Source organism: Symphalangus syndactylus, chromosome 18 (genome assembly GCF_028878055.3).
Source record: "Symphalangus syndactylus isolate Jambi chromosome 18, NHGRI_mSymSyn1-v2.1_pri, whole genome shotgun sequence".
Classification (NCBI taxonomy): domain Eukaryota; kingdom Metazoa; phylum Chordata; class Mammalia; order Primates; family Hylobatidae; genus Symphalangus; species Symphalangus syndactylus.
In genome coordinates, this window is record NC_072440.2 from 67,928,825 (window position 1) to 67,953,818 (window position 24,994).

The 24,994-nt window shown below is 51.1% G+C and overlaps 1 protein-coding gene across 4 annotated transcripts in view; it reads right to left on the reverse strand.

Moving 5' to 3' along the window:
* Positions 1–3,444: 3,444 nt before the first annotated feature.
* TCN2 (transcobalamin 2) overlaps positions 3,445–24,994 on the reverse strand; it is a 35,153-nt gene continuing 13,603 nt past the window's right edge. Inside the window, exons 2-10 of one of the 4 annotated variants that reach the window (XM_063623592.1) lie at positions 23,697–24,447; positions 19,974–20,166; positions 17,670–17,827; positions 16,204–16,356; positions 15,230–15,402; positions 14,918–15,104; positions 13,249–13,414; positions 7,620–7,735; positions 3,445–4,037 (exon numbers count right to left, since the gene is read on the reverse strand). In XM_063623592.1, the coding sequence (XP_063479662.1) occupies positions 3,976–4,037; positions 7,620–7,735; positions 13,249–13,414; positions 14,918–15,104; positions 15,230–15,402; positions 16,204–16,356; positions 17,670–17,827; positions 19,974–20,166; positions 23,697–23,760 (1,272 nt within the window). In that variant the 5' untranslated portion in view covers positions 23,761–24,447 and the 3' untranslated portion in view covers positions 3,445–3,975. Of the gene's footprint in view, positions 4,038–7,619; positions 7,736–13,248; positions 13,415–14,917; positions 15,105–15,229; positions 15,403–16,203; positions 16,357–17,669; positions 17,840–19,973; positions 20,167–23,696; positions 24,448–24,994 lie in introns of those variants that run through there. The other 3 variants (XM_055253171.2, XM_055253170.2, XM_055253172.2) reach the window with 3 other exon arrangements.

The window sequence follows — 24,994 nt, forward strand, 5'->3', positions numbered from 1 at the left end:
AGACAGGGGCTCACCATCTTGGCCAGGCTAGTCTTGAACTCCTGACCTCGTGATTCACCTGCCTCAGCCTCCCAAAGCTATTTTTTTTTTTTTTTTTTTGAGACAGGGTCTTGCTCTTTCCCCAAGGCTGGAGTACAGTGCAGTGGTGTGATCGTAGCTCATTGCAGCCTCCAATTCTTGAGCTCAATTGATCCTCTTGCCTCAGCCTCCCAAGTTGCTAGGATTACAGGCGGGAGCCACTACCCCTGGCTACTTTAAGCCTCAGCTTTTAACCTGCCTTGACTAACAGCTAGCAGGACTCTCAAGAGGATAATCCCACGTGGAAGAATGGGGGGCTAGGGCATTCAGCTCCATTCATGGAGAGTGGCAGGGGGCTTCTTTGCATTCCCTTGGGGTCCACCCAAAAGCCCAGGGTAGTTTGCCCTTGCCCACAAACTCCCCAAATCCCTCAAATCTGAATGTGCCCTTTGGAGGCCCAGGCTGCTGCTGTGGGAAGCAGGTGATACAGAGAGGCTTTACGGGATGGGGGGTTGGGGGGGTGGGGGCAGAGAATCAATTTCTGGCAACCGTGCTGCAAGGCTGTGGGACGGGCCTCTCCTCTTGTCGCTGCATGTGCCAGCAGATCACTCCTGGGGCCTCAGTTTCCCCATGCGTGATCTATGATGGGATTGCGTGCTATGTAAACCAAAGCACCATCCCACGGCTGTGTTAGGAAACAGGCTTAGTGAGCAAAGGGGCTTATCTGGAGCCATTAGAGATCTAAATGCAGGCCTGACATAGACCTGCTTCCCAGTCCCAGATGGAGGGCCTCTGTTGGTCAGACTATTACCCTGTTACCGGGCCATGCACCCAACATTACTGTCCCCTCACCTACACTGTTTCTCAGGATTCCTGCCAATTGTGCCAGACTCGACATCTGACCCAGTGTCCCAGAGACTCAGTGGCGTGGGACACAATCTGAGAAAGTAGAGGGAGCTTGAACTGGAAGGGGGCCAAGTCTCTGCCAGGACCATGCCCAGAAGCAGCTGACTGATGGGGAAGAGGCAGAGAAGGCCTGAGGGCAGTGGAGGTGAGGGAGCTCTGAGCTCCAACTTCCATTTCACTACCTCCCTTGGCTGCCCCTGAGTTTGGCAGGCTGGGTCTTTTCAGCAAATATCTTTTCATTTTTATTTTTTTTGAGACAGTCTCGCTCTGTTGCCCAGGCTGCAGTGCAGTGGTACGATCTCCGCTTATGGCAACCTCCACCTCCCGAGTTCAAGTGATTCTCCTGCCTCAGCCTCTTGAGTAGCTGGGATTACAGGCACCTGCCACCACACCCAACTAATTTTTGTATTTTTAGTGGAGACAGGGTTTCACCATGTTGGCCAGGCTGATCTCGAACTCCCGACCTCAAGTGATCCACCCGCCTCTGCCTCCCAGTGTTGGGATTACAGGCGTAAGCCACTGTGCCTGGCTTAGCAAATATCCTTTCATTTGAGCAGGATTCAGCAGCTTCCTGCTCCTCAAGGCCAAACACACCCCAACGGTCCCTCCTGGAAGGAGGATCAAACCCAGCTCATGGGCCCCTCAAAGCCCAGTGCAGAGGGGTCCCCTGTAGTTCCCCTTCACTTTCTCTCTAGCCTGGCCTGAGACCTGCCACAACCAGTCTCCCCAACATGGGAGGGGCCTGTGGCTTCCTCAGGCCCAGTCTCAGGGGGCAGGGAGGTGGCATGGTACAACGTCAGGTGTTGGCACTGGGGTCCAAGGTGGGGGAATCTCAGCTCTGCCACCCACAGGCTGTGCGACCTAAGGCACGCTGCTGGCCTCTGAATCTCTGCGGCTCTGTTTCAGGGCTGTTAAGGGAGAGTCACTCATTGGACAAGTCCCGAATCCTCCCTAAGTGCCCTCACCGTGATTAAGGATGGGCAAGTGAACAAGCAGAGGTTTGGGGTTCTGACCATAGACATTTCACCTTAAAAATAGGACTGATTTTGCGTTTGGCTTCCTGGTACACCTAAGTTTATTTCAATATAAAAGAATGGGTTTTTTGTTGTTTTTTGAAGATGGAGTCTCGCTCTGTTGCCCAGGCTAGAGTGCAGTGGCGCAATATCGACTCAAGAATTCTCGTGCCTCAGCCTCCTGCTCCTGAATAGCTGGGATTACAGGTGCACACTACCACGCCTGAGCTAATTTTTGTATTTTTAGTAGAGATGGGGTTTCACCATGTTGGCCAGGCTGATCTTGAACTCCTGACCTCAGGTGATCCTCATCCTCCCAAAGTGCTGGGAATACAGATGTGAGCCACTGTGCCTGGCCCAATATAAAGAAATGTTTTAAACTGCCTACTTCCCCTATCTCCCCAGACCCTAAGTATTTGAAGATGATGCTCTAGGTGGTTTGATATGCGGCTTCAAGGACTTTGAGTATGTCACCATCTCTTCCAAGGCACGTGGGCGCAGAGCTGATGGGCTGTTCATCAGAGGGCCCCACTGAGGACAGGACCTCTTCCTAACCTTGGTGGGCGGCAGCATAGGGGGTGCCTGCCTGGGCTGAACCCCACCTTCAAGAGGGCAGCCCAGAGCCCCTAAGCCCCCGACCAATGAAAGGCAGGATCCCCGCGTCGTGGCTGCTGAGGCCTGGGGTGATGCCCTAATGGTGCCTTGGGGAAAAGCAGGGAGTGAGACCCTAGCTTCGGGGTCCCAGGACTCCAGTTGAGTTGGGGCTCTGCCATAGGATTATAACCATCATCGAAGCCCCTCATTTTCAGTATTTTAGTGGAGGAGCTGCAAGACTGCCCCAGGCCAGGTCTGTGTCCCCTGAGCCAGGTTCCCACAGCATCACTGCCTAGTGTGTGACCTTGGTGAGTCACTTTTCCTTTTTGAGCATGTTTCCTGATTTTTTTTTTTTGAGACAGAGTTTCACTCTTCTTGCAAGCTGGAGTGCAATGGTGTGATCTCAGCTCACTGCAACCTCTGCCTCCAGGGTTCAAGCAATTCTCCTGCCTCAGCTTCCCGAGTAGCTGGGATTACAGGCATGCAACACCACGCCTGGCTAATTTTTTGTATTTTTAGTAAAGATGGGGTTTCACCATGTTGGCCGGGCTGATCTCAAACTCCTGACCTTGTGATCCACCTGCCTCGGCCTCCTAAAGTGCTGGGATTACAGGCGCGAGCCACCACGCCCGGCCTCCCAGTTTCCTGATTTGTAAAGCACAGATAAAAATGAAAATATCAACAACCTCATAGAGTTGTTCAAGATAGTATCTAGCAAGTGAGTGATCAGTCAATAGTAGTGGGTGCTCAGTCAGTAATCAATGTCATCACTGCTGGCATTCCCACCACTCCCCCAATGCCCAGATGGCGGCTCAGGCACCCTCCACTCCTCCCTGATGGGGTTACTTCCCCCTTCTCTCGTCCCTGCCCCTGCACCTGAGGAGTATGAGGCACCAGGTCACTGCAGCAGGTCCACAGGCCATCAATGCTTTAATTTTGTCAGAGGCGGGCACTGAGCAGCCTTGCTGAGGTCTCCTCAGCTACTGTGCCACAATCAGCTCGGAGCTGCCACTCTAACAGCAGAGTGGAGAGCTGGGGTCAGGGCCATAGCCCCTGGGCTGAGGCCTTCTTGCAGGACCCCAACCACAGAACGAGTGGTCCTCATAACACCTGTGGCCTGCGGACTCCTCTTCCTTTTGCCAAGGAGTCTGAGATGCTTCATGCCCATCAGACCATGGGGTGGCCTTCATGGGAGACCTGCAGGGCCAGGCTGGCCAGACCTGGCCAGAAAGACTTCCCAGGGAAGATGCTTGGCTCTCTGCTCCAGGGTGGGCCATGGTATAGGGCCCTCAAAGGGGTTGTGGCTGGGGTGATCCCAGGGAGCATTGCTCCAAGTGCACAGGAGGTGGCAGCAGGGTCAGGCGAGTTCCTGTTCCAGGGACATCAGGAGGGAGGGTAGAAGCCTAGGGAGTGTGCGAGGCTGCTGGGATGAGGGAGCTCAGGGCTACCAGCTAACCAGCCTCAGCTCAATGGTTTCTCCATCCTTGGGTCTGTAGTCAGCAATACCTGCAGAAACAGATTGAGGAAGGCGGGGTGAACTGGGCAGAATATCGCACCTCGCAACTTCATCTTCCAGACCCCCGACCCTGAGGCTAGGGTCTGTAAGAATCCACCTGGGGCTTGGTGGTGGGAAGCTGGAACCTCCCTAAAGCCTGCTAGAAGACTCTGAACTCAGCTTCCTACAGGGTTCCTGAGGCCATGAGCTCATCTGGTAATAAAAACACCTGACAGGCAGGGCCACACTGTCTTTGTAATACCCTAGGGGCCATCAGGAAGAGAAACTTGCACAGTGCAGTCTGCAGAGAGAACCAGGACCATGCATTAAGTCTCCCAGGAGTCAGCCTTCACTCACTAGAGAATCCAGGCTCTAGGAGGACGCCTGGATTCAAGCCCCAGCTCTGTCATTCATTACTGCTGTGACTCTGGACGAGTTATTTAACCTCTGAGTGAGTGAGTGTCGGTGCTCTTGTTGGTGATGTGGGAATGCAGCCTGCAGGGGAACTGAAAGGGTCCTTTGAGAGAGCCAGGTGTCAGAAATGTTTCCTTTCAATGGAGGTGCTATGGTCCAAAATGTCTGTGTCCCCCCAAAATTTGGTATCAGGAGGCCCTAGGGCTTTTGGGAGATGATTAGGTCATGAGGGTAGAGCCTCATCAATGGGATAGGAAAGTGCCATTATAGGCCGAGCAGGGTGGCTCATACCTAGAATGCCAGCACTTTGGGAGGCCAAGGCAGGCAGATCACTTGAGCTCAGGAGTTCGAGACCAGCCTGAGCAACATGGTGAAACCACATTTCTACCCAAAATACAAAAAATTAGCTGGGCTTTGTGGCATGGGCCTATGGTCACACCTACTCAGGAGGCTGAGGTGGGAGGATCGCTTAAGCCTGGGAGGCAGAGGTTACAGTGAGCTGAGATCGTGATACTGCACTCAGCCTGGGTGACAGAGTGGGACCCCCATCTCAACAAAAAAAAAAAAAAAAAATTTTTTTTTAAGTACCATTATAAAAGAGGTTCCTTCGGCAGGCAAGAGCCAGGAAAATACTTTTTAAAAAAATTAAAAAACAAGGCCCCATATAGTTGCCTTGTTCCTTCTACCATGTGAGAACACAGCCAGCAGGTACCACCAGAAAGTCGGCCCTCATCAGACACTGAATCTGTCAGTGTCCTGATCTTGGACTTCCCAACCTCCAGAACTGTAAGAAATACATTTCTGTTATTTTATTTTATTTTGAGATGAGTTTTGCTCTTGTTGCCCAGGCTGAAATGCAATGGCGTGATCTCAGCTCACTGCAACCTCCACCTCCTGGGTTCAAGCGATTCTCCTGCCTCAGCCTCCCGAGTAGTCGGGATTACAGGTGCCTGCCACCACCCCTAGCTAATTTTTTGTATTTTTAGTAGAGACAGGGTTTCACCATGTTGGTCAGGCTGGTCTTGAACTCCTGATCTCAGGTGATCCACCTGCCTTGGCCTTCCAAAGTGCTGGAATTATAGGCATGAGCCACTGCACCTGGCCTCATTTCTGCTGTTTATAAGCCACCCAGTTTATAGTATTTTGTAATAGCAGCTTCAATGGACTAAGACAAAAGGGAACTCAAATTATAACTCCCATCCACTTTCTACCCCAAGGAAGATAGAGGAGTGATTTATGCAACTGGTTGATTTGGGAAGAATAAACTAGGCATGTGTAGCCTGGGCTCTCTCTATTTTTCTCCTGGGAGCGGGCTTCCTGCTAGACTCAAGGGCAGAGGGGACAGGAGGTAGAGGCTACAACTGCCCAGGTCTGCTTCTTGCCTGGGTCCACCTAGCTCTCACCCTCCTGTCTTTACCAGTAATAGAACTGGCCAGACTTGGGGTCTCCATCTGTAGCTCCTATTTTTTATTCCTCAATTTATTTAGAATGACAGCAAGAAAAAAGAATGCTTTTTTGTGGGCTCCCTCAGAAAGTCCCACCTTCTCTAAAGCACTCGCCACAATGCTTGACACATGGTAAGTGCCCCAGAAAAGTTCTTTAGGGGTGGAGTATAAAAGCAACTTAAGTAGCAAGAGTAGGGACAGATGACCTTTAAGGGTCTGTTTGCAGGCCAGGCATGGTGGCTCACATCTGTAATCCCAGCGCTTTGGGAGGCTGAGGCAGGCAGATCACTTGAGGTCAGGAGTTTGAGACCAGCCTGGCCAACATGGTGAAATCCCGTCTCTACTAAAAATACAAAAATTAGCTGGGAATGGTGGCACACGCCTGTAATCCCAGCTACTTGGGAGGCTGAGGCAGGAGAATTGCTTGAACTCAGGAGGCAGAGGCTGCAGTGAGCTGAGACCTCGCCATTGCATTCCAGCCTGGGCAACAGAGAAAGACTCCATCTCAAAAAAAAAAAAAAAAAAAAAACATATATATATATATATACATATATATATATATACACACACACACACATATATACACACACATATATATACATACATATATATATTTTATGTGTATATACACATACATATATATTTTATATATATATACACACATACATATATATATTTTATATATACATATACACATACATATATATATTAGTTTTACCAACTAGAAATTTTTAAATTATACATGTGGGCAACATTAAATTTTCACTGGATAGCATGGCTCCATTTTTTATGAAAAACTTACTGGCATATTTTTTTTAAGTATCTAGAAGAAAAGTTAATTTTGGCCAGGCGCAGTGGCTCATGCCTGTAATCCCCGAACTTTGGGAGGCAGAGGCAGGCAGACCACTTGGCCTCTGGAGTTTGAGACCAGCTTGGCCAACATGGTGAACTCCCATCTCTACCACAAATAGAAAAATTAGCTGGGCATGGTGGTGTGTGCCTGTAGCCCCAGCTACTCAGGAAGCTGAGGTGGGAGGATCACTTGAGCCTGGAAGATTGAGGCTACAGTGAGCTGAGATTGTGCCACTGCACTCTAGTCTGGGTGACAGAGCAAGACCCTATCTCAAAAAACAAAACAAAACAAAAAAAACATGTTATTTTGGCTGGGCGCAGTGGCTTACGCCTGTAATCCCAGCACTTTGGGAGGCCGAGGCTGGTGAGGATCACCTGAGGTCAGGAGTTCAAGAACAGCCTGGCCAACATGGTAAAACCCTGTCTCTACTAATACAAAAAAATTAGCTGGCCATGGTGGCAGGCGCCTGTAATCCCAGCTACTAAGGAGGCTGAGGTGGAAGAATCACATGAACCTAGGAGGCAGAGGTTGTAGTGAACCGAGATCGCACCACTGCACTCCAGCCTGGGCAACAAGAGCAAAACTCCGTCTCAAAATAAAAATAAAGACGTTATTCCTAGGTAGTATATTCTACGTGATTTTAATTTTCTTCTAGTTTTTTTTTTTTTGTAATCTATCTGGTTTTCTAGAATTTCCACAATAACTTGCATAAAAATTCTAAGACTTCAGCTCAATGTATTATATCCAACTTTGAGCATCAGTGATTTTGTGAAGCTGTGGCCCAGGAAGGTGCTAAGGAAAGCCGGGGTGAGTTGACGAAGCCTCTTGGCTGGGTAAGCTTGGGGTAGGGGACACATCCAGGGTGCCAGGCCATGACTCACCTTGCAACAGGGGGGTGGCGGGGTCTCGGAGGAGCTGCCAGAACTCCCTTTCTCCGGCCGCTTTCCCCATCACGGAGGTCAAGTAGGGGCCTGACAAGGAGGCCTGTGTTTCATATCTACAAAAGGGAAAGGCAAAGAGGGAGAGAAGAGGTGGCTGTTGTCCCTAAGGGGAGAGGCAGAGCTCACCCACAGCAGCAAAATCCCTTCCAAGCTCTTTGGGCCGACACTCATCAAACCCTTCCCGGGCCACCTGGCCACAGGTCTGTGCTCTCAACTTCCACCTCCTTCCCCTCCAGACCCCCGATCCTGCCTGCTCAGGCTTCATCCTCTCCACACTGACCATGACCATGGCCTCCAGGAAAGGGGCATCTATTATGTTATCAGCTCAGCAGTTGTCCCCTCCCTGGGGGGCTGATGTTATGGGGGATGAGAATCAGAAGCTGCTGGTGTCACCTAGAATGTGTACAATGTACAATGAGAGAGGGTGAAGCCTGCGTGCAGAGAGAGGCAGGGTCATGGGAAGTGGAGGCAGAGACACCTGGCAGTGGCACTGGGTCTCTGTGGCTCAGTGGCATTCCCCTCTTCTCGGGGCTGCATGGCTCAGCCTCCTCTCTGATTCTACGTGCTCTACACTCACTGTTGTGGAGAGGCTTGGAGTTTGATTTCTGGCCCTGGCAGCCAAAAGACTCCTCACTCACACTCCCCCTTCCCTGAGCTTCTGGCCTCCAACTTTGAGTTTCTCCACTCTGTCTGGATGCCACTGCCACAGGAAGCCTCTTAAAACTCCATGGGCCTGGGCCAGGCACAGTGGCTAAAGCCTGTAATCCCAGCACTTTGGGAGGTCGAGGCAGGCAGATCACCTGAGGTTGGGAGTTCAAGACCAGCCTGACCAACATGAAGAAATCCCATCTCTACTAAAAATACAAAATTAGCTGGGTGTGGTGGTTCATGCCAGTAATCTCAGCTACTGGGGAGGCTGAGGCAGGAGAACCACTTGAACCCGGGAGGTAGAGGTTGCAGTGAGCTGAGATTGTACCATTGTACCCCAGCCTGGGCAACAAGAGCAAAACTCCATCTCAAAACAAAACAAAACAAACTCCTTGGGCCAGGTCCTTCATCCCTCCCACAGGAGGAAGCAGCATGATCAGGGCCTCCCCTGAAAGAAGGACTTGAAGAGTGGGATTTGCCAGAGGAGAAGGGAGGAGAGTGGGGCAGAGCTGAGAGGAGGCAGAGAGAAGAAAGGCATACAGGTGCACAGAATTTGGGGGAATGGTCTTTCAAAAGAGCGGGGTCAGGCCAGGCACGGTGGCTCATGCCTGTAATCCCAGCACTTTGGGAGGCCACGGCAGGTGGATCACTTGAGGTCAGGAGTTCGTGACCAGCCTGGACAACATGGTGAAACCCCATCTCTACCAATAATACGAAAATTAGGCTGGGCATGGTGGTGCACGCCTGTAATCCCAGCTATTCAGGAGGCTGAGGCAGGAGAATCACTTGAACCTAGTAGGCAGAGGTTGCAGTGACCTGAGATTGCACCACTGCACTCCAGCCTGGATGACAGAGCAAGACTGCTTCTCAAAAACAAAAGCAAACAAACAAACAAAAAATAACAACAAATGAGCAGGTTCTGGGAGAATGCAAATGACTGAAAAGGAGGTGAGACTATCAAGGTTAATGGGAATGATGTGAACAAATGCATCTTCTAGAAAGTGCCCTCTGGGGTAATACAGCCCTAAGTTATTGATGGTTGCAGTCTTAGAGAGAGAGGGATTTTTTTGGTTTTAAGTAACACAGGCTGGGCGCAGTGGCTCACATCTGTAATCCCAGCACTTTGGGAGGCAGAGGTGGGTGGATCACCTGAGGTCGGGAGTTTGAGACCAGCCTGGCCCACATAGTGAAACCCTATTTCTACTAAAAATACAAAAACTGGCCAGGCATGATGGTGGGCCCCTGTAATCCCAGCTACTCAGGAGGCTGAGGCAGGAGAGTCGCTTGAACCCAGGAGGTGGAGGTTGCAGTGAGCCGAGATCGTGCCACTGCACTCCAGCCTGGGCAACAGAGTGCAACTCCGTCTCAAAAAAAAAAAAAAAAAAACCTATTTGGGGTGACTTAAGCGAAGGGAAAGTACTGTTCTAAGGAATGTCACAGAGTAGCCCTTTTCCCATTCCTTAACTCTGCAGGGCCATGTGGCTGCACAGGGCTACCTCTCTCCACATCTTTCTGTCTGTCTGTCTGTGTCTGCAGTTGAGCTTTCTCTGCTGTGCATTCAGGGACCTCAAACAGTCTTCATGCCTGAACCCAGTTGAGGCATCCACGCACACTAACAAGAGAACCATTTCTCAAACTGGAGTCCACAGTGTCTTCCCAGAGATTCCCGAGCTCTGAATAAAAATGTTAAATTCTAATTGTCTTTCATTTTGATGACAATATTCAAACACGAATACCAGCCAGTTCTGGGTAATCTCAGTCTGTGGGTCTGAGCCCTCCCAAGGGCACTCAGCCTATGTGTGGCCATCAGTGACTGCGCTGGTGCCCAGCAGCATTGCGCTATGTGCCATAGGCCACAGGAAGGGAACGGAGGTGGCCCTCACAGTGAATGAAGTGGCTGAGCCAGGCCAGGAGTGCCCAGGCTTCACTGCAGCTAGAATACAGGGAGGGGCTAAAGCGCAGGCCAGCACCTCCGCAGAGCATCCTTATTTGAATGGTATTGATTTTTATACTTTTCTATTTAATTTAAAAAGTTGTTGGGGATTTATATTTATAGCTGTCTAGATCTAGAAAGAGAAAGGACTTTTTTTGTGTGTGGTAGAGACAGGCTTTCACCATGTTGGCCTGGCTGGTTTTGAACTCCTGGCCTCAAGTAATCTGCCCACCTTGGCCTCCCAAAGTGCTGGGATTACAGGTGTTAGCCATCACACTCAGCCCTTTTTTTTTTTTTTTTTAAGACAGAGTCTTCTGTCATCCAGGCTACAGGACAGTGACGTCATCATAGCTCACTGCAGCCTTGAACTCCTGGGCTCAAGCAGTCCTCCCACCTCAGGCTTCTGGGTAGCTAGGATTACAGGTGCACACCATCATGCCCAGCTAATTAAAAAAATTTTTTTGTAGAGATGGCAGTCTCACTATGTTGCCCAGGCTGGTCTCGAACTCCTGGGCTCAAGTGATCCTCCTGCCTCAGCCTCCCAAATCACTGGAATTACAGGAGTGAGCCACCAGCTCTGGCCAAAGACTTTATATTCAGTAAACTTATCAGTACACATCTAAGTCATATTATAGAAGAAATAACTTAACCTGGGGTCTGGGAGAATGTTTGTACTTCAGAGGAGTCTCTGCATATCTCTGGTCTGAGATTCTCTGGCCTAGAGGACCCGAAGGAGCCAACTGTGGGCCCTCCCTGGATGCAGGATGCTGTTTTCCAGGAACTCCCACTGGGGACAGAAATTGGGGCCCACTGGGGACAGAAATAGGCCCATGATTCTAGGGGAGAAATCTGTGGTGTGCGTGACCTGGTGGAAGGCATTCAACTTCTCTGGGCTGGACTCCCCACTGATAACATGAGAATTACATTCATCTTATTTCATCATGGACAGGACCTGGTATCAAACAGCAGTCCAGACATGCTCATTCTCAGACTGGTCTAAGCTCAGGGTGAGAAGCAAGTGTAAGGACATTGTCCAACCTCTTTGAGGTAATTAATAACAGGATTGGGCCAAACGTATTTCATAATAAAAGTTCTTATTCTGGCCAGCCACGGTGGCTCACGCCTGTTATCTCAGCACTTTTGGAGGCCAAGGTGGGTAGATCGCTTGAGTCCAGGAGTTTGAGACCAGTCTGGGCAACATGGAGAAATCTCATCTCTACCAAAAATAAAAAAAATATTTGCCAGGCGTGGTGGTGCATGCACGTTGTTCCCAGCTACCTGGGAGGCTAAGGTGGGAGGATCATCTGAGCCCGGAAGGTTGAGGCTGCAGTGAGCTGTGATTGTGCCACTGCACTCTAGCCTAGGTGACAGAGTAAGACCCTGTCTCAAATAAAATAAAATATAATAAAATAAAAGTTCTTATTCTGGGCCGGACGCAGTGGCTCATGCCTGTAATCCTGGCACTTTGGGAGGCTGAGGCAGACAGATCACTTGAGGTCAAGAGTTCAAGACCAGCCTGGCCAAAATGGCGAAATCCCATCTCTACTCAAAATATAAAAATTGGCCAGGTATGGTGGTGCATGCCCATAGTCCCAACTACTCGGGAGGCTGAGGAAGGAGAATCGCTTGAACCTGGGAGGTAGATGCTGCAGTGAGCTGAAATTGTGCCACTGCAACCCAGTCTGGGCGACACAGGGAGACTCCATCTCAAAAAAAAGTAGATGGGTGTAGTGGTGCATACCTGTAGTCCCTGCCACTTGGATAATTTGAGGCTGCAGTGAGCTATGATTGTGCCACTGCACATCAGCCTGGGTAACAGAGGGAGACCTTGCCTAAATAAATACACGGCCAGGTGCGGTGGCCCATGCCTGTAATCCCAGCACTTTGGGAGGCCGAGGCAGGCAGATCACCTGAGTTCAGGAGTTAGAGACCAGCCTGGCCAACATAGTAAAACCCCGTCTCTACTAAAAATACAAAAATTAGCTGGGCATGGTGGCATGCGCCTATAGTCCCAGCTACTCAGGAGGCTGAGGCAAGAGAATCACTTGAACCCAGAAAGCAGAGGTTGCAGTGAGCCGAGATTGTGCCACTGCACTCCAGCCTGGGTGACAGAGGGAGGCTTTGTCTCAAAATAAATAAATAAATAAAAATAAACAAATACACAAACACGAGTTGGGCCTCCAGAGCCTGGGTAATAAATAGAGTGAGACTCTGTCTCAAAAAAAAAAAAAAAGTTATTATTCTGACTGAGCATGATGGCTTGCACCTATAATCCCAATATTTTGAGAGCCTGAGGTGTGAGGATGGTTTGAGGCCAGGAATTTGAGACCAGCCTGGACAACAGAGAGAGACCTTACCTCAAAAAAAAAAAAAAAAAAAAAAATAGCCAGGGATGGGTGGCACGTGCCTATAGTCTCAGCTATTCGGGAGGCTGAGGCAGGACAGTAGGGTTGCTTCATCCCCAGAGTTCGAGGCTGCAGTGAGATGTGATTGCACCATTACACTCCAGCCTGGGTGACAGATTGAAACCCTGTCTCTTAAAAACAAACAAACAAAAAACAGTCCTTACTCTGATGAAAGCAACGCTGTGTTGAGCGCTTGCTATGTGCTGGACCTTGCACATATAAAAAGCACATGCCACTATCTCTGTGTACTAACTCCTGGACTCTTCACACTGGCCCTGCAGGGAGGGGGCACAACTGTTCTCCTCAGTGAATTGTGGGTGCCTACCTGGAACCTAGCTGGTTAGAGCTGGGATTCCAACTGGGGGGCTCTGCCTCCAGAGCCTGCTCTCTCAATGACAATGCTGGCCTATGGCTCCCTGTTTCCATAACACCGTGGGCAAGAAAGGAGCGGAGCAGGTAGAAGCAGAAGCAGGGCCAATGTCTCTCCCAAGGGAACCCTCTCCTCTGTCCCCCATCTCTTCTGTAACCCTGTATCAGGCATGTGAGGTTGGGTGGGGTGAGGACTGGGAGGTGGGAGTCTCACGTGAATCCTCCTAACTCATGGGCCTTCTTCAGGACATCTTCCATGGTGGACCCGGCAAGAACAGAGATGGACTGTCTGTACCGTGACAAGAGGCTAAGCACCTGCAGTGTGACACTGATGATCTCTTGGGTCTGAGGAATGGTCTCAGCAGCTGGTTCCAACATGACTGTGCCAGGGAGAAAGGAAGGGGCAGCTGGTGTGAGGACAGGGAGCCTGGATGTTTGTCTTCCTGTCTTCCCTCAAAGACACCTGGACTTTTTCCTTCCCCATGTCCTCATCTCCATCAATGCCACCACCACCTGCTCAGCCGAAACCTGGCTTCCATCCCGGCCTCCCCTATCCCTCATTCCCCACATCCTCCACCACCCAAGATCAGGCCCCTCACTGGTTTCTCTGCTTCCAGTATCCTTTCTCCCACCTCTCTGGCACCTAGCACTCCAGAAGGCTCTTCCTACAACACGCATTTGTTCACAATGCGTCTCTGTTACCCTGATGGGCTCACCTCCTCTTCATTCCCCTGCCTTCCACTCCCACTCATTCTCCCAGATCCCACTCTTTTGCAAGACCATCCCTCAAAATTCCCCCAAACTCTGTGCACCAGTGTCTTTGTTCTTGCTGCCTCTTCTTGGCTCCATTCTATCCATTCTTGTTTTTTTTGGAGACAGTCTCACACTGTCGCCCAGGCTGGAGTGCAACGGCACGATCTCGGCTCACTGCAACCTGTTTCCGAGGTTCAAGTGATTCTTGTGCCTTAGCCTCCCTAGTAGCTGGGATTATAGGGGTCTACCACCATGCCTGGCTAATCTTTTGTATTTTAGTAGAGACAGGGTTTCACCATGTTGCCCAGGCTGGTCTCAAACTCCTGGGCTCAGGCAATCCACCTGCCTCAGCTTCCCAGAGTGCTAGGATTACAAGCACGAGCCACCATATCCAGCTTCCTTCTTCTCCATTCTTTCTTTTTTTTTTTTTTGAGACATAGTCTCACTCTGTCACCCAGACTGGAGTGCAGTGGTGCAATGTCGGTTCACTGCAACCTCCACCTCTGAGGTTCAAGTGATTCTCCTGCCTCAGCCTCCTGAGTAGCTGGGATTACAGGCGCCCGCCACCACACCCGGCTACTTTTTTGTATTTTTAATAGATGAGGTTTTGCCATGTTAGCCAGGCTGGTCTCAAACTCCTGACCTCAGGTGAGCCACCTGCCTAGGCCTCCCAAAGTGTTGGGATTACAGGCATGAGCCACTGCACCTGGCCTCCTTCTCCATTCTTAATTGGCAAATCCCAATCACCTCCTCAGCCCCTCTCAGAGGAAGCCTGGATCATGCTGCTACTGGGGCTTATCATGTTGTATTAGAGTTAACCAAAATGTGTCTCTCCTCCATTCATTCATTCATTCATTCATTCATCCATTCATCCATCCATCCATCCATTCAAACATTTCTGTACTGGGTATCACACAAGCGGTATGCCCAGGGCTCTCCATTTAGTGCCTTCATCCCCACACTGTGAGCTTCTAGAAGCTGTGACCACATTTTGGCTGCTATGTCCCATGCACACCCACAAACTTGTGCTGACTCAGCAAATCAGGATGAAGCAACCTCCCCTCACTGGGACATCAGTGGGTACGCAGCAGATTGTAAAGGGCTGTGCTTCCACAAAAAGGCTGGGCTACCTCGTGGTGCCAGGCAGTCTGGGAAGATCAGATCAATGTAGGTCTTGTGGTTCAGAACGGGCAGCAGCTGGGAAATCATGAGAGCATTCTGGAAGGCTCCGTCCTGCAGACTGGCCAACAAAGCAACCCTCGCCTTGAGACATGCTGTTCCCAGCTCTGCCCCAGGCATGGGGGAGGTCATGAGCAACTGGTGATAGAGTGGGGAAGAGAGGGAGGAGGTCAGCCGGCGGGGAGGGGCTAGGTGTTCCAGCCCCTCACCACTCGACCCGACTGTTCCCCAGGGTGGCCATGGCTCCAGGGTCTCTTTCCCACCTGTAATGCCAATGGGGTGCTGTAGACATTCCCAAAGTGGCCCTCGGGGGTCTGGGCCTTCAGGATCTTCTCTCGCACTGTCCTGATGGCCATGGTGATCCGTTGTCTCCGATCAGGGTTGAAGTTTGAGCGCTTCAGACAGGTGAATGCCAAGCCTGCCATGGCTGCTGTGTCTTGAAGAGGGGAACAGAACATGCGATGAGCTGGAGAGCCAAGGGGCCAGGACAGGCAGGGGCTTGAGGGTCAGGCCCTTGTAGCTATGGGCAACCACAGGAGGGCTTGGAGAAGAAGGGCAACATGGTCAGATCAGCCAAGGGCACCAACTCAACCTGGTCTGCCCAAGACTTTCCTTGTCTGGACTCTGAAACTCCTATGTCCCAGGAAACTGCTTATTTCTGGGCAAACTGGTTTGGCTGATCACTCTGCAACTTGAGGGCTAGAGGTTAGGGAGAAGGACTGGAGGAGGGAGGCCCAAGAGGACTTGGCCCCGTACCACCTATTTCCAAACTTGGCTGCACATTGGAATCACTAGGGGAGTTTTATTTTATTTTTTATTTTTTGAGACAGTCTCACTCACTCTGTTGCCCAGGCTGGAGGGCAGTGGTGCGATCTCCACTCACTACAGCCTCCACCTCCCAGGTTCAAGTGATTCTCCTGCCTCAGCCTCCTGAGTAGCTGGGACTACAGGCATGTGCCACCATGCCCGGCTAACTTTTGTATTTTTAGTAGAGATGGGGTTTCACCATGTTGTCCGGGCTGGTCTCAAACTTCTGGCCTCAAAAGATCCACCTACCAGCTCCAAAGCTGGCTCACAGCTGGAGCATAACCCATGAGCCCTCGCCAATTCATCCCTAAAGGACTTGATACGGAGGGGTCCCAAGGAAAGATGAGTATGGGGCCAGGGTATGGAGGTCATCAGTACAGGCCTGGGGACTGAGGGAGTGCCAGCTTGGCCTTGGCAGGGTCTGACTTACCCACAGAGTGGTGGCCCTGGTGGAAAGGTTCCACAGCATACAGGAGTTTGTCCACCACGCTGTCATGGACCCGCTTCTGGTGGAGACATAGGGCCAGAATGCCCAGGCCATACTGGTAGTAGCTAGTGTGGGGGTGGCCCTTGTGATCATGCCCTGGGAGGGAAAAAAAACCGAGGGGTTGCCTTTCTGCCCCCACCCAGCAGCCAGCCCCACCAGGACATGGGACCCCTAGCCTGCACTTTCCAACACGCTCCTTTGGGTCATGGGATCCTTCATTGCCTCAGCCCATACGTGCTGAGGTGTCACTGTGTTTCAGACACTATGCTTAGAGGAAGCAGAAGACCCATGGCAGACGGGCACTGCGCAGTTTGGGCCTCAACCATAGCAATTGCTCATGAGACTGCAATTGTAATGGAAATGCAGACCAAGTAGTGATATTTGGGTGGCTGGGGAGTCAAGGCAGGATTCTCCAAGGAGGTAATGCTGGAGAGGGCTGGGGATGGGTGGAGGCAGAGCCAAAGGTAGAGCAGGAGTGAACTGCACGTAGGGAAGCCAGTCCAGATGGAGGAAGCCTGTATGAAGAAACTGGCTTATGAGTTGAGAGATGAGAGACAGCCGGTATGGCTGGAGCCCAGAGAGAGCAGGTGTGTGTGGGAGGCAGAGAATGGATGAGCAGAGCCTGGGGAGAAGGTAAGGGTAGAAAGGCTGGGCCACATAGCAGTGAGAGGCCCCTGCAGGGTTTAAGCAGTGCCAGCAAGATCAGGTTTATATTGAAAAGGCTGGCTCTGGCTGTTGTATGCTGGATCAAGTCAGGGCAGGAGAGCTAGTAGAGACAGACCACGGCGTAAGTCATAAGCAGGCTGTCCAGTTGTCCCGAAGGTGGATAATCAAGTCAATCTTGGTGGCTTGCCAATACAAGACTTGCCAATGGGCTGGGCGCAGTGGCTCATGCCTATAATCCCAGCACTTTGGGAGGCTGAGGCAGGCGGATCACCTGAGGTCAGGAGTTCGAGACCAGTCTGACCAACATGGAGAAACCCCATGTCTACTAAAAATACAAAATTAGCTGGGTGTGGTGGCGCATGCCTGTAATCCCAGCTACTCAGGAGGCTGAGGCAGGAGAATTGCTTGAACCCAGCAGGCAGAGATTGCGGTGAGCCGAGATTGTGCCATTGTACTCTAGCCTGGGCAACAAGAGCAAAACTCCATCTCAAAAAAACAAACAAAAAGCAAAACAAAAAAACACAAAACACACTTGTCAATAGAGTGTGTGCAGCGCGGGAAAGGCTGGATCAAGGATGGCTACGCGGACAGGTTCGAGCCTCTACGTGGGCAGTGAGATGGGCAGAATGGATGGTGGGAAAGACGCCTGGGGAGAAAACCCAAAGTTCTGATTCTCACTAGAGAATATCATCTGATGAGCCCTCCCAGCTGCTCCCCACCCCCAGCTGATGGTGTCTGCTCACCAATGGCTCTCTTCTCATCCTCCAGGAACCGCTTGAGCTGTGAGACCAGCCTGTCCCCCTTGTGGCCCCTGACAAACTTGCAGTTGGCTCTGAGAGCGAGCAGGTAGAGGGCCAGCTGGCCCATGGAAGGCTTGCCCTGGCAGTCACCGTCATCCTCGCTGAAGGCAGACGTAGGACAAGGCCAGTTAATGCCTTTGTGAGAAAGGCACCCCGTAAGCCTGCTTGGAGCGCCCACCCCACCAGCATCACAAAGTGGAAAAAATCTTAACAGTGGGAAACTTTGATAAAAGCTCGAAAAGTAAGTGTGTTGGCTATGTTGTTGTGAGGTGTATGCCACAAATATTTAATAAAGATGAACAATTAGATTCAAGGATAAACTCCAAGGGCTCCTGTGTCCAGATCTGTGCCTGCCCCACTATTTTGTCCATACTTCACCCACATGCCCCCTCCTTTCTATTTTCTTTGAGACAGAGTTTCGCTCTTGTTGCCCAGGCTGGAGTGCAGTGGCACGTTCTCGGCTCACTGCAACCTCCGCCTCCCGAGTTCAAGCGATTCTCCTGCCTCGGCCTCCCAAGTAGCTGGGATTACAGTTGCCAACCACCACCCTTGGCTAATTTTTTGTATTTTTAGTAGAGACAGGGTTTCACCATGTTGGCCAGACTGATTTTGAACTCCTAACCTCAGGTGATCTACCCACCTCGGCCTCCCAAAGTGCTGGGATTACAGGCGTGAGCCACCACACTTGGCCATATTTTTATTTTTTTTTTTACTGAGATAGGGTCTCACTTTGTCTCCCAGGCTGGAGTGCAGTGGTTCCATCATGGCTCACTGTAGTCTTGATTTCTCAGCCTCAAAAGATACTCCCACCTTAGCCTCCGGAGAGGCAGGGACCACAGGCATGAGTCACTACACCTGGCTAATTTTTTTTTCTTTTTCTTTTTTCTTTTTTTTTTTTTTTTTTTTTTAGAGATGTGGTCTCAATATGTTGCATAGGCCGGTCTCAAACTCCTGAGCTCAAGCAATCTTCCTGCCTCAGCCTCCCAAAATGTTGGGATTACAGGTATGAGCCACTATGCCTAGCCTTCTTTTCTCACCACCCCTGCATCCACTTCTCAAGAGGGAGTCTGAGGAAGAGGCACTCCATGGCTGGCCGATTCTTCGCCTCTCATTCAAACCCCAAAACAGGCGTCTCTGTGATGCCTCTTGAAAAGGGAGCACAGAAAGATGCTGCTTTTGGATTGGTGCAGTGGCTCATGCCTATAATCCCAACACTTTGGGAAGCCAAGACAGGCGGATGACCTGAGGTCAGGAGTTCAAGACCAGCCTGGCCAACATGGTGAAACCCTATCTGTACTAAAAATATAAAAATTAGCTGGGCGTGGTGGCACACACCTGTAATCCCAGCTACTCAGTTGGCTGAGGCACGAGAAATCACTTGAACCCGGGAGGTGGAGGTTGGGGTGAGCCAAGATTGTGCCACTGCACTCTAGCCTGGGCAACAGAGTGAGAAAAAAAAAAAAAAAAAAAAGATGCTGCTTCTGGGCTCAGTATGAAAGAGTACGGTCATGGATTAGTGATGTCTGCCTCATGCATGGAAGGGGAGCACACAGTCAGATGCTGCTTCTAGGCTCAATGTATTAGACTGCAGTCATCGATTAGTGATGTCTGCCTCAGGCACAGTAAGGGAGCATACAGTCAGATGCTGGATCTGGGCTCATCATAAAAGAGTATAGTCATGGATTAGTGATGTCTGCCTCAGGCACAGGAGGGGCAGTAGTAGCAAGAGGAGCCCTGCATTAGCATCTCTGATCTAATCCAACCAACCCCTTCATTCTATAGATGGAGAAAGGCCCTCCATTCTTTTTTTTTTTTTTTTTTTTTTGAGACAGAGTCTCGCTCTGTCACCCAGGCTGGAGTGCAGTGGCGCGATCTCGGCTCACTGCATGCTCCGCCTTCCGGGTTCACGCCATTCTCCTGCCTCAGCCTCTCCGAGTAGCTGGGACTACAGGCGCCCGCCACCACGCCCGGCTAATTTTTTGTATTTTTAGTAGAGACGGGGTTTCACGGTCTTAGCCAGGGTGGCCTCGATCTCCTGACCTCGTGATCCGCCCGCCTCGGCCTCCCAAAGTGCTGGGATTACAAGCGTGAGCCACCGCGCCCGGCGAAAGGCCCTCCATTCTATAGATGGAGAAAATTTGCCTAAGGTCTGCCCACAAAGTGGTGACAGGCTTGAACTAGTACCCAAGTTTCCTGTCTCTTAGTATGTGGAGCAAGACATGGAAAAAGAAGAGTGTGCGGCAATACCCTAGGAGGCACTGCTGGTAACTAAGTTTGAGGCTGTGCAGGTAGAGGTCTTCCTTGGTCCCAGCCTGCAGGCTGGAGAGGCGCAGGCCCACATAGATGCTGGGGTTCAGGTGCTCCAGGGAAAGCCGGTCCATCCAAGGTAAGAGGTGCTGGCCCAACTTCTCTACCAGACGGCTGTCCACCTCTGGTATTTCTTAGGAAAGAAAATGGTACAGGTGAGGTCACAGGGCCAGGTTACCAGCAAAGAAGTGCTTTGACGTTACCAGGGCCTTCTCCAGGGAATACATATCCTCACCCCCACCTCCACCCAGCACACACCAACTTGCAGTGGGAAATGCAGCCACACTGAAAGGCAGTGGGAGGGGAAAAGGAGGGAAGCAGATATCCCAAAAGAGCAGTTGGAGTGAGCCAGCGAGAGAGGTGGTGGGCTGAAGGTAGAGGAAGCTACTGCCAGGCAACCACTCTGCCCATCAGCGGTGACAGTGAGACTGGATGCCAAGCTGCAGGGTGTGCCGGGGCACCTTGCCCAATCTCACTTGGTCCTCATGCCAGTCCTGTGATGTGGATACTGTCATCATTGCTTTGCACAAAAGAGGAAACAGAAGTTCAAAGTCGTGTCATGTCTTACACAAGGCTGTAGAGCCAAGGATGGACCTAACTGCAAAGCCCCCGCTCTTTGGTGTCCTGCTGAATGTGTGTGCTACCCGTTTACAAAAACATCAGCCCACATGCAGAACGTGTTACACATCAAATTTTCAAACAACGCAGACTTCCAGCTGGTGAACTGAGGCTGCCTGGTGAACTTCCTCCATGCAGATCTCAAAATAATGCTTTTCCTGCCATCTCTGTTTAAATGAAGAGGACCTGAGATTGTGAGATGAGCTCTTAGAAAACAGTCACAGCTTGCAACCATTTACCTGTTGCTGTGGGATTTATTCGAAACTGTCCAACGAATATACTGAAATACCCTGGAAGCGGAAGCCTTAGGGATAGTTCCAAGGGACTTGAGCTCAGCACAGGGTAGCTTAGTTTGCCTCTGAGGCACCTTGCACTTTCGGTCCCTGTTTACTGCCTCCCAGTTGCTGCTGGGCTCCAGCTGCCTGATGGTGGCCTCCACCGTGCCATATCCCAGGGGACTAAGAAAAGGAGCTGCTGCAAGACGCCTCAGCTGCCTCCTGGTGCGAGGACCAGAGCTCCTAGAACACAGCTCCATCCTGTGGGTTTGGGTCCCACAACCTCATGTCTGTTTTCCCGACAGCCCCAGATACCTGTTGCTATAAGGTGACCATCCACCAGCATGAAACCCTACATAATCCTTTGCTGTGTGGGCCCAGACCAGAGCACATGGGTGGTTTCTCACCAGATGTTAATGGAGAGACTGGGGGGTTGCTTTTTTCCCTTTCTGTCACTCAGAACCATTTTTTGGTGTCTATCTCCATCTCTCCGTCTCTCTCTTTCAATGTCTCTGAGGCTCTCTAGGTCTGTCTCAGTCTCTCCCAGCCTGTGTCTCTCTGGTCATCTGCCCCTCCTCACCTCTCTTTCCTTCTCCCTTTTCTTGAAATGCGCAAGGGAGCTCCCTGACCTCACCCTGGGCTCTCACCTCCAGCACGATGAGTCAGCACAGGGTTAGAAACGGAAAGATCAGGATCCTGCTGTAAAGAGAGAGACTGACAACCACAGAGCAATCTCCTTAGAAGGAAGGGGCCAGGCAGATTCACCCAGGGTAATAAAAGCAGCCTTGGGTGAGCTCTCACCCTACCAACCCAGCCCTGCCAGCTAAGGGCTGATTGCTGTTGACATTCACAAGCACAGGAGCCAGACAGAGTGGCTCACACCTGTAATACCAGCACTTTGGGAGGCCAAGGTGGGAGGATCGCTTGACCCTAGGAGTTTGAAACCAACCCTGGGCAATATAGTGAGACCTCATCTCTAGAACAAAATTAAAAAAAAAAAAAAAAAAAAGAGAGAAAAGGAAGCACAGGAGCCCACTTTGCATTAGCATTTGTACAGCGATCCCTGTCAATTTCACAACACACATACAGAACTTTAAACTGGGAGAGCAGGTGTCATGGGATCCTTCCTTGTACTACACCAAGGAGGAATGCAGGGGATCATTCTTAGCCCATTTTACAGATAAAGGAATGAGGCTGGGTGCAATTAAGTGACTCAGCGCAGATATTTACACCCCAAACCCCAGTTCAAGATTTCCCAGACCCCAAGGGATTGGGGCTCCTGTGGGGTCAGGCTAATGGACTAACTGTCCAAGGCTGAGGACCAGATCAGCCAGGAGGGAAAGCTCTGGCTGGTTGAACCCAGAACTCCCCTGGGGTCTGTCCAGACATGAACCAAGAGCTGGGGTTCCTCGGCCCAGACCTGAGGAGTCTGACTGCATTTATGGAACACAGATGACAGGCTTGGAGTTCTGGCTGGGTGCGGTGGCTGTAATCCCAGCAATTTGGGAGGCCGAGGCAAAAGTTTCACTTGAGGCCAGGAGTTTGAGACCAGCCTGGGCAACATGGTGAAACCCTGTCTCTACAAAAAAAAAAAAAAAAAAATTAGCCGAGCATGGTGGTATGCACACGTAATCCCCAGCTACTTGGGAGGCTGAGGTGGGGGGATCACTTGAACCCACGAGGCACAGGTTGCAGTGAGCCAAGATCGTGCCACTGCACTCCAGCCTGGGCAACAGAGCGAGAACCTCTCTCAACAAAAAACAAAACAAAAAAAGAAAACGAGGCTTCAAGTTCTAAAAACTAAGTTCGGCAAAGCTCTGGTAAAGGTGGAGCACCCTGAGCGGGTCACTCAGCTCCTCCAACCCTCGACTTCTTCACTTGACACCTGGACATGACTGCACCCACCTCTCTGGGTTTCCCCAGGGTCACAAGAGACCACGGTGGTGAAAGTGTATTGCTGAGCGTAATCCTAGGTGCAGAGGAGGGGAAAAGCAGCGTGGGCAGCCCAAAGTCCCCAAGCCTGCCTTCTGCCTCCTGTCTGAAGGAGCAGCCCTGAGCCTCTAAGCTGACTCATAGACAGGTCCCAGCAGACAGTGGGCTCCAAGAGACCCCTTGGGGCACAGAGCTGGAGCAGGCAGGACCTCCGAAGGCTCACTTCCTGCTGCCTAGAATGCGTGTCCCCCACTCCTTTCCTGCCAGCTCCTTTCCTTCCTTCGAGTCTCAGCTCCCATGTGTCCTCTCGGTCTTCAGGAAGTCTTCCCTATGCCCAGCTATTTTTAAATTTTTTTTATTTTTTGTAGAGATGGGGTCTCCCTATGTTGTCCAGGCTGATCCCGAACTGTTGAGCTCAAGCGATCCTCCCACCTCAGCCTTCCAAAATGCTGGGATTTCAGGTGGGAGCACCTAACCATTGATTTCTTTTGTCTGTCCACCCTCCCTAGAATATAAGCTCTAGGATGGCAGGGATTAGACTTGTCTCATGCTTTGCATGTTCCCCAAAGGCTAACACTGGGCCTAACACAGAAAAGGCTGAGTAACTATGTGCTGAATGAATGTGTGAATGAATGACTGAATTAACGGAGGAGATCTTGTCTGGTGAGGAGTCAGACATATAATCAATCGCAATATGATGTGTTAAATGCTGAGGCCCAGCTAAGCCCAAGCTGCTATGGGAGCTCAGAAGGGCAGGTAAGTTCCCTCATCCTATGCCCTAGCCACCCTCCTAAGGACCCAGGAGGAAAGAGGCACAGGATAGAGGCGAGTTACTCACCACAGATATCAGCGAGGGCCCCCAGGACCCCCAGAAGGAAGAGGAAGGCCCCAAGGTGCCTCATGGCAGCAGCAGGTGGGTGGGCAGTGAGCAAGAATCGGGAAAGACTCCTGGGGCTGGCCCTGCTACGGCTGTCCTGACCACAGCCAGTCACCACTCCGAGAGAGGCAGCTTCCTGTAACTGATTAATCCTCCACGCCTGCAATGCGCTAAGTATGCAGAGGGGTGGGGCAGGGGAAGGTCTGTGGTGGCGGGGAACATAAGGCCAAAGAACAGAGGAAGGAAGGGCAGAGCAGCCCTCCTGGAGGTAGGGAACAAAGGGAGGAGGAGGGCGAGTGGGACCATGTGAGACATCTTGAGGCCATCCACGTTCCTGCTTAAAGAGCCCGGGACCAGCACAGAGGGCCTGACGTCTGATCTGCCAAGTCTGTCCGACTGTGCCTGTCTGCTGTCCCCCTAGCTGTTCCAGTGTTGGATTGGCAGGACAGGGTGCCTACCTGGTACTCCTTACCGAAGGAGCCCCTGGTAGTGCCCACCTAGCCCAGGACAAGGAGTGGAAAGGGAGCTGCAGCTGCAGTGGTCACGTGAGCAGCACTGCTGGAGTCAGCTGTTTTTCAGCACCGCCTCCCTCAGTTGTCGGGGGAGGGGATTGCGGGGGTGGGGGAGTTGGGCAGTTGCGGGGGGTGGGTGCCGCTGGCACCAGACCAGCCAGGCCACTTTTCTCAACCAATCCGAAAGAGCTGGGAGCCTCCTGCAAAGGACAAAACAAGTTGAAGAATGGGATTAAGTCCGGGCACGGTGGCTCACACCTGTAATCCTAGCACTTTGAAAGGCTGAGGTGGGCAGAACACTTGAGCCCAGGAGTTGGAGACCAGCCTGGGCAACATGGGTAAACACTGTCTCTACAAAAAAACAAAAATTAGCCGGGCGTGGTGGCAGACGCCTGTAATCCCAGCTACGTGGGGGGCTGAGGCAGGAGGATCCCTTGAAACCAGGAGGTGGAGGCTACAGTGAGCCAAGATTACACCACTGCACTCCAGCTTGGGTGACAAAGTGAGACCCCGTCTCAAAAATAAAATAAAATAAAAAGAATGAGATTGAATCAATTGAGACACAAAACTACCGGAAGCAGAGGTACTTGCCAGAACTTGGAAACTAACCACAAAAAAAATATCTGCAAACACGAAAGAGAACAAAAGATTCCTCATCTGCCCAGCCCCACAGGAGAATCAATGTATACGAGTTAACTAGTGGTGGCTGTGTGACTTTGGCCAGGTCACTTAACTTCTCTGAGTTTA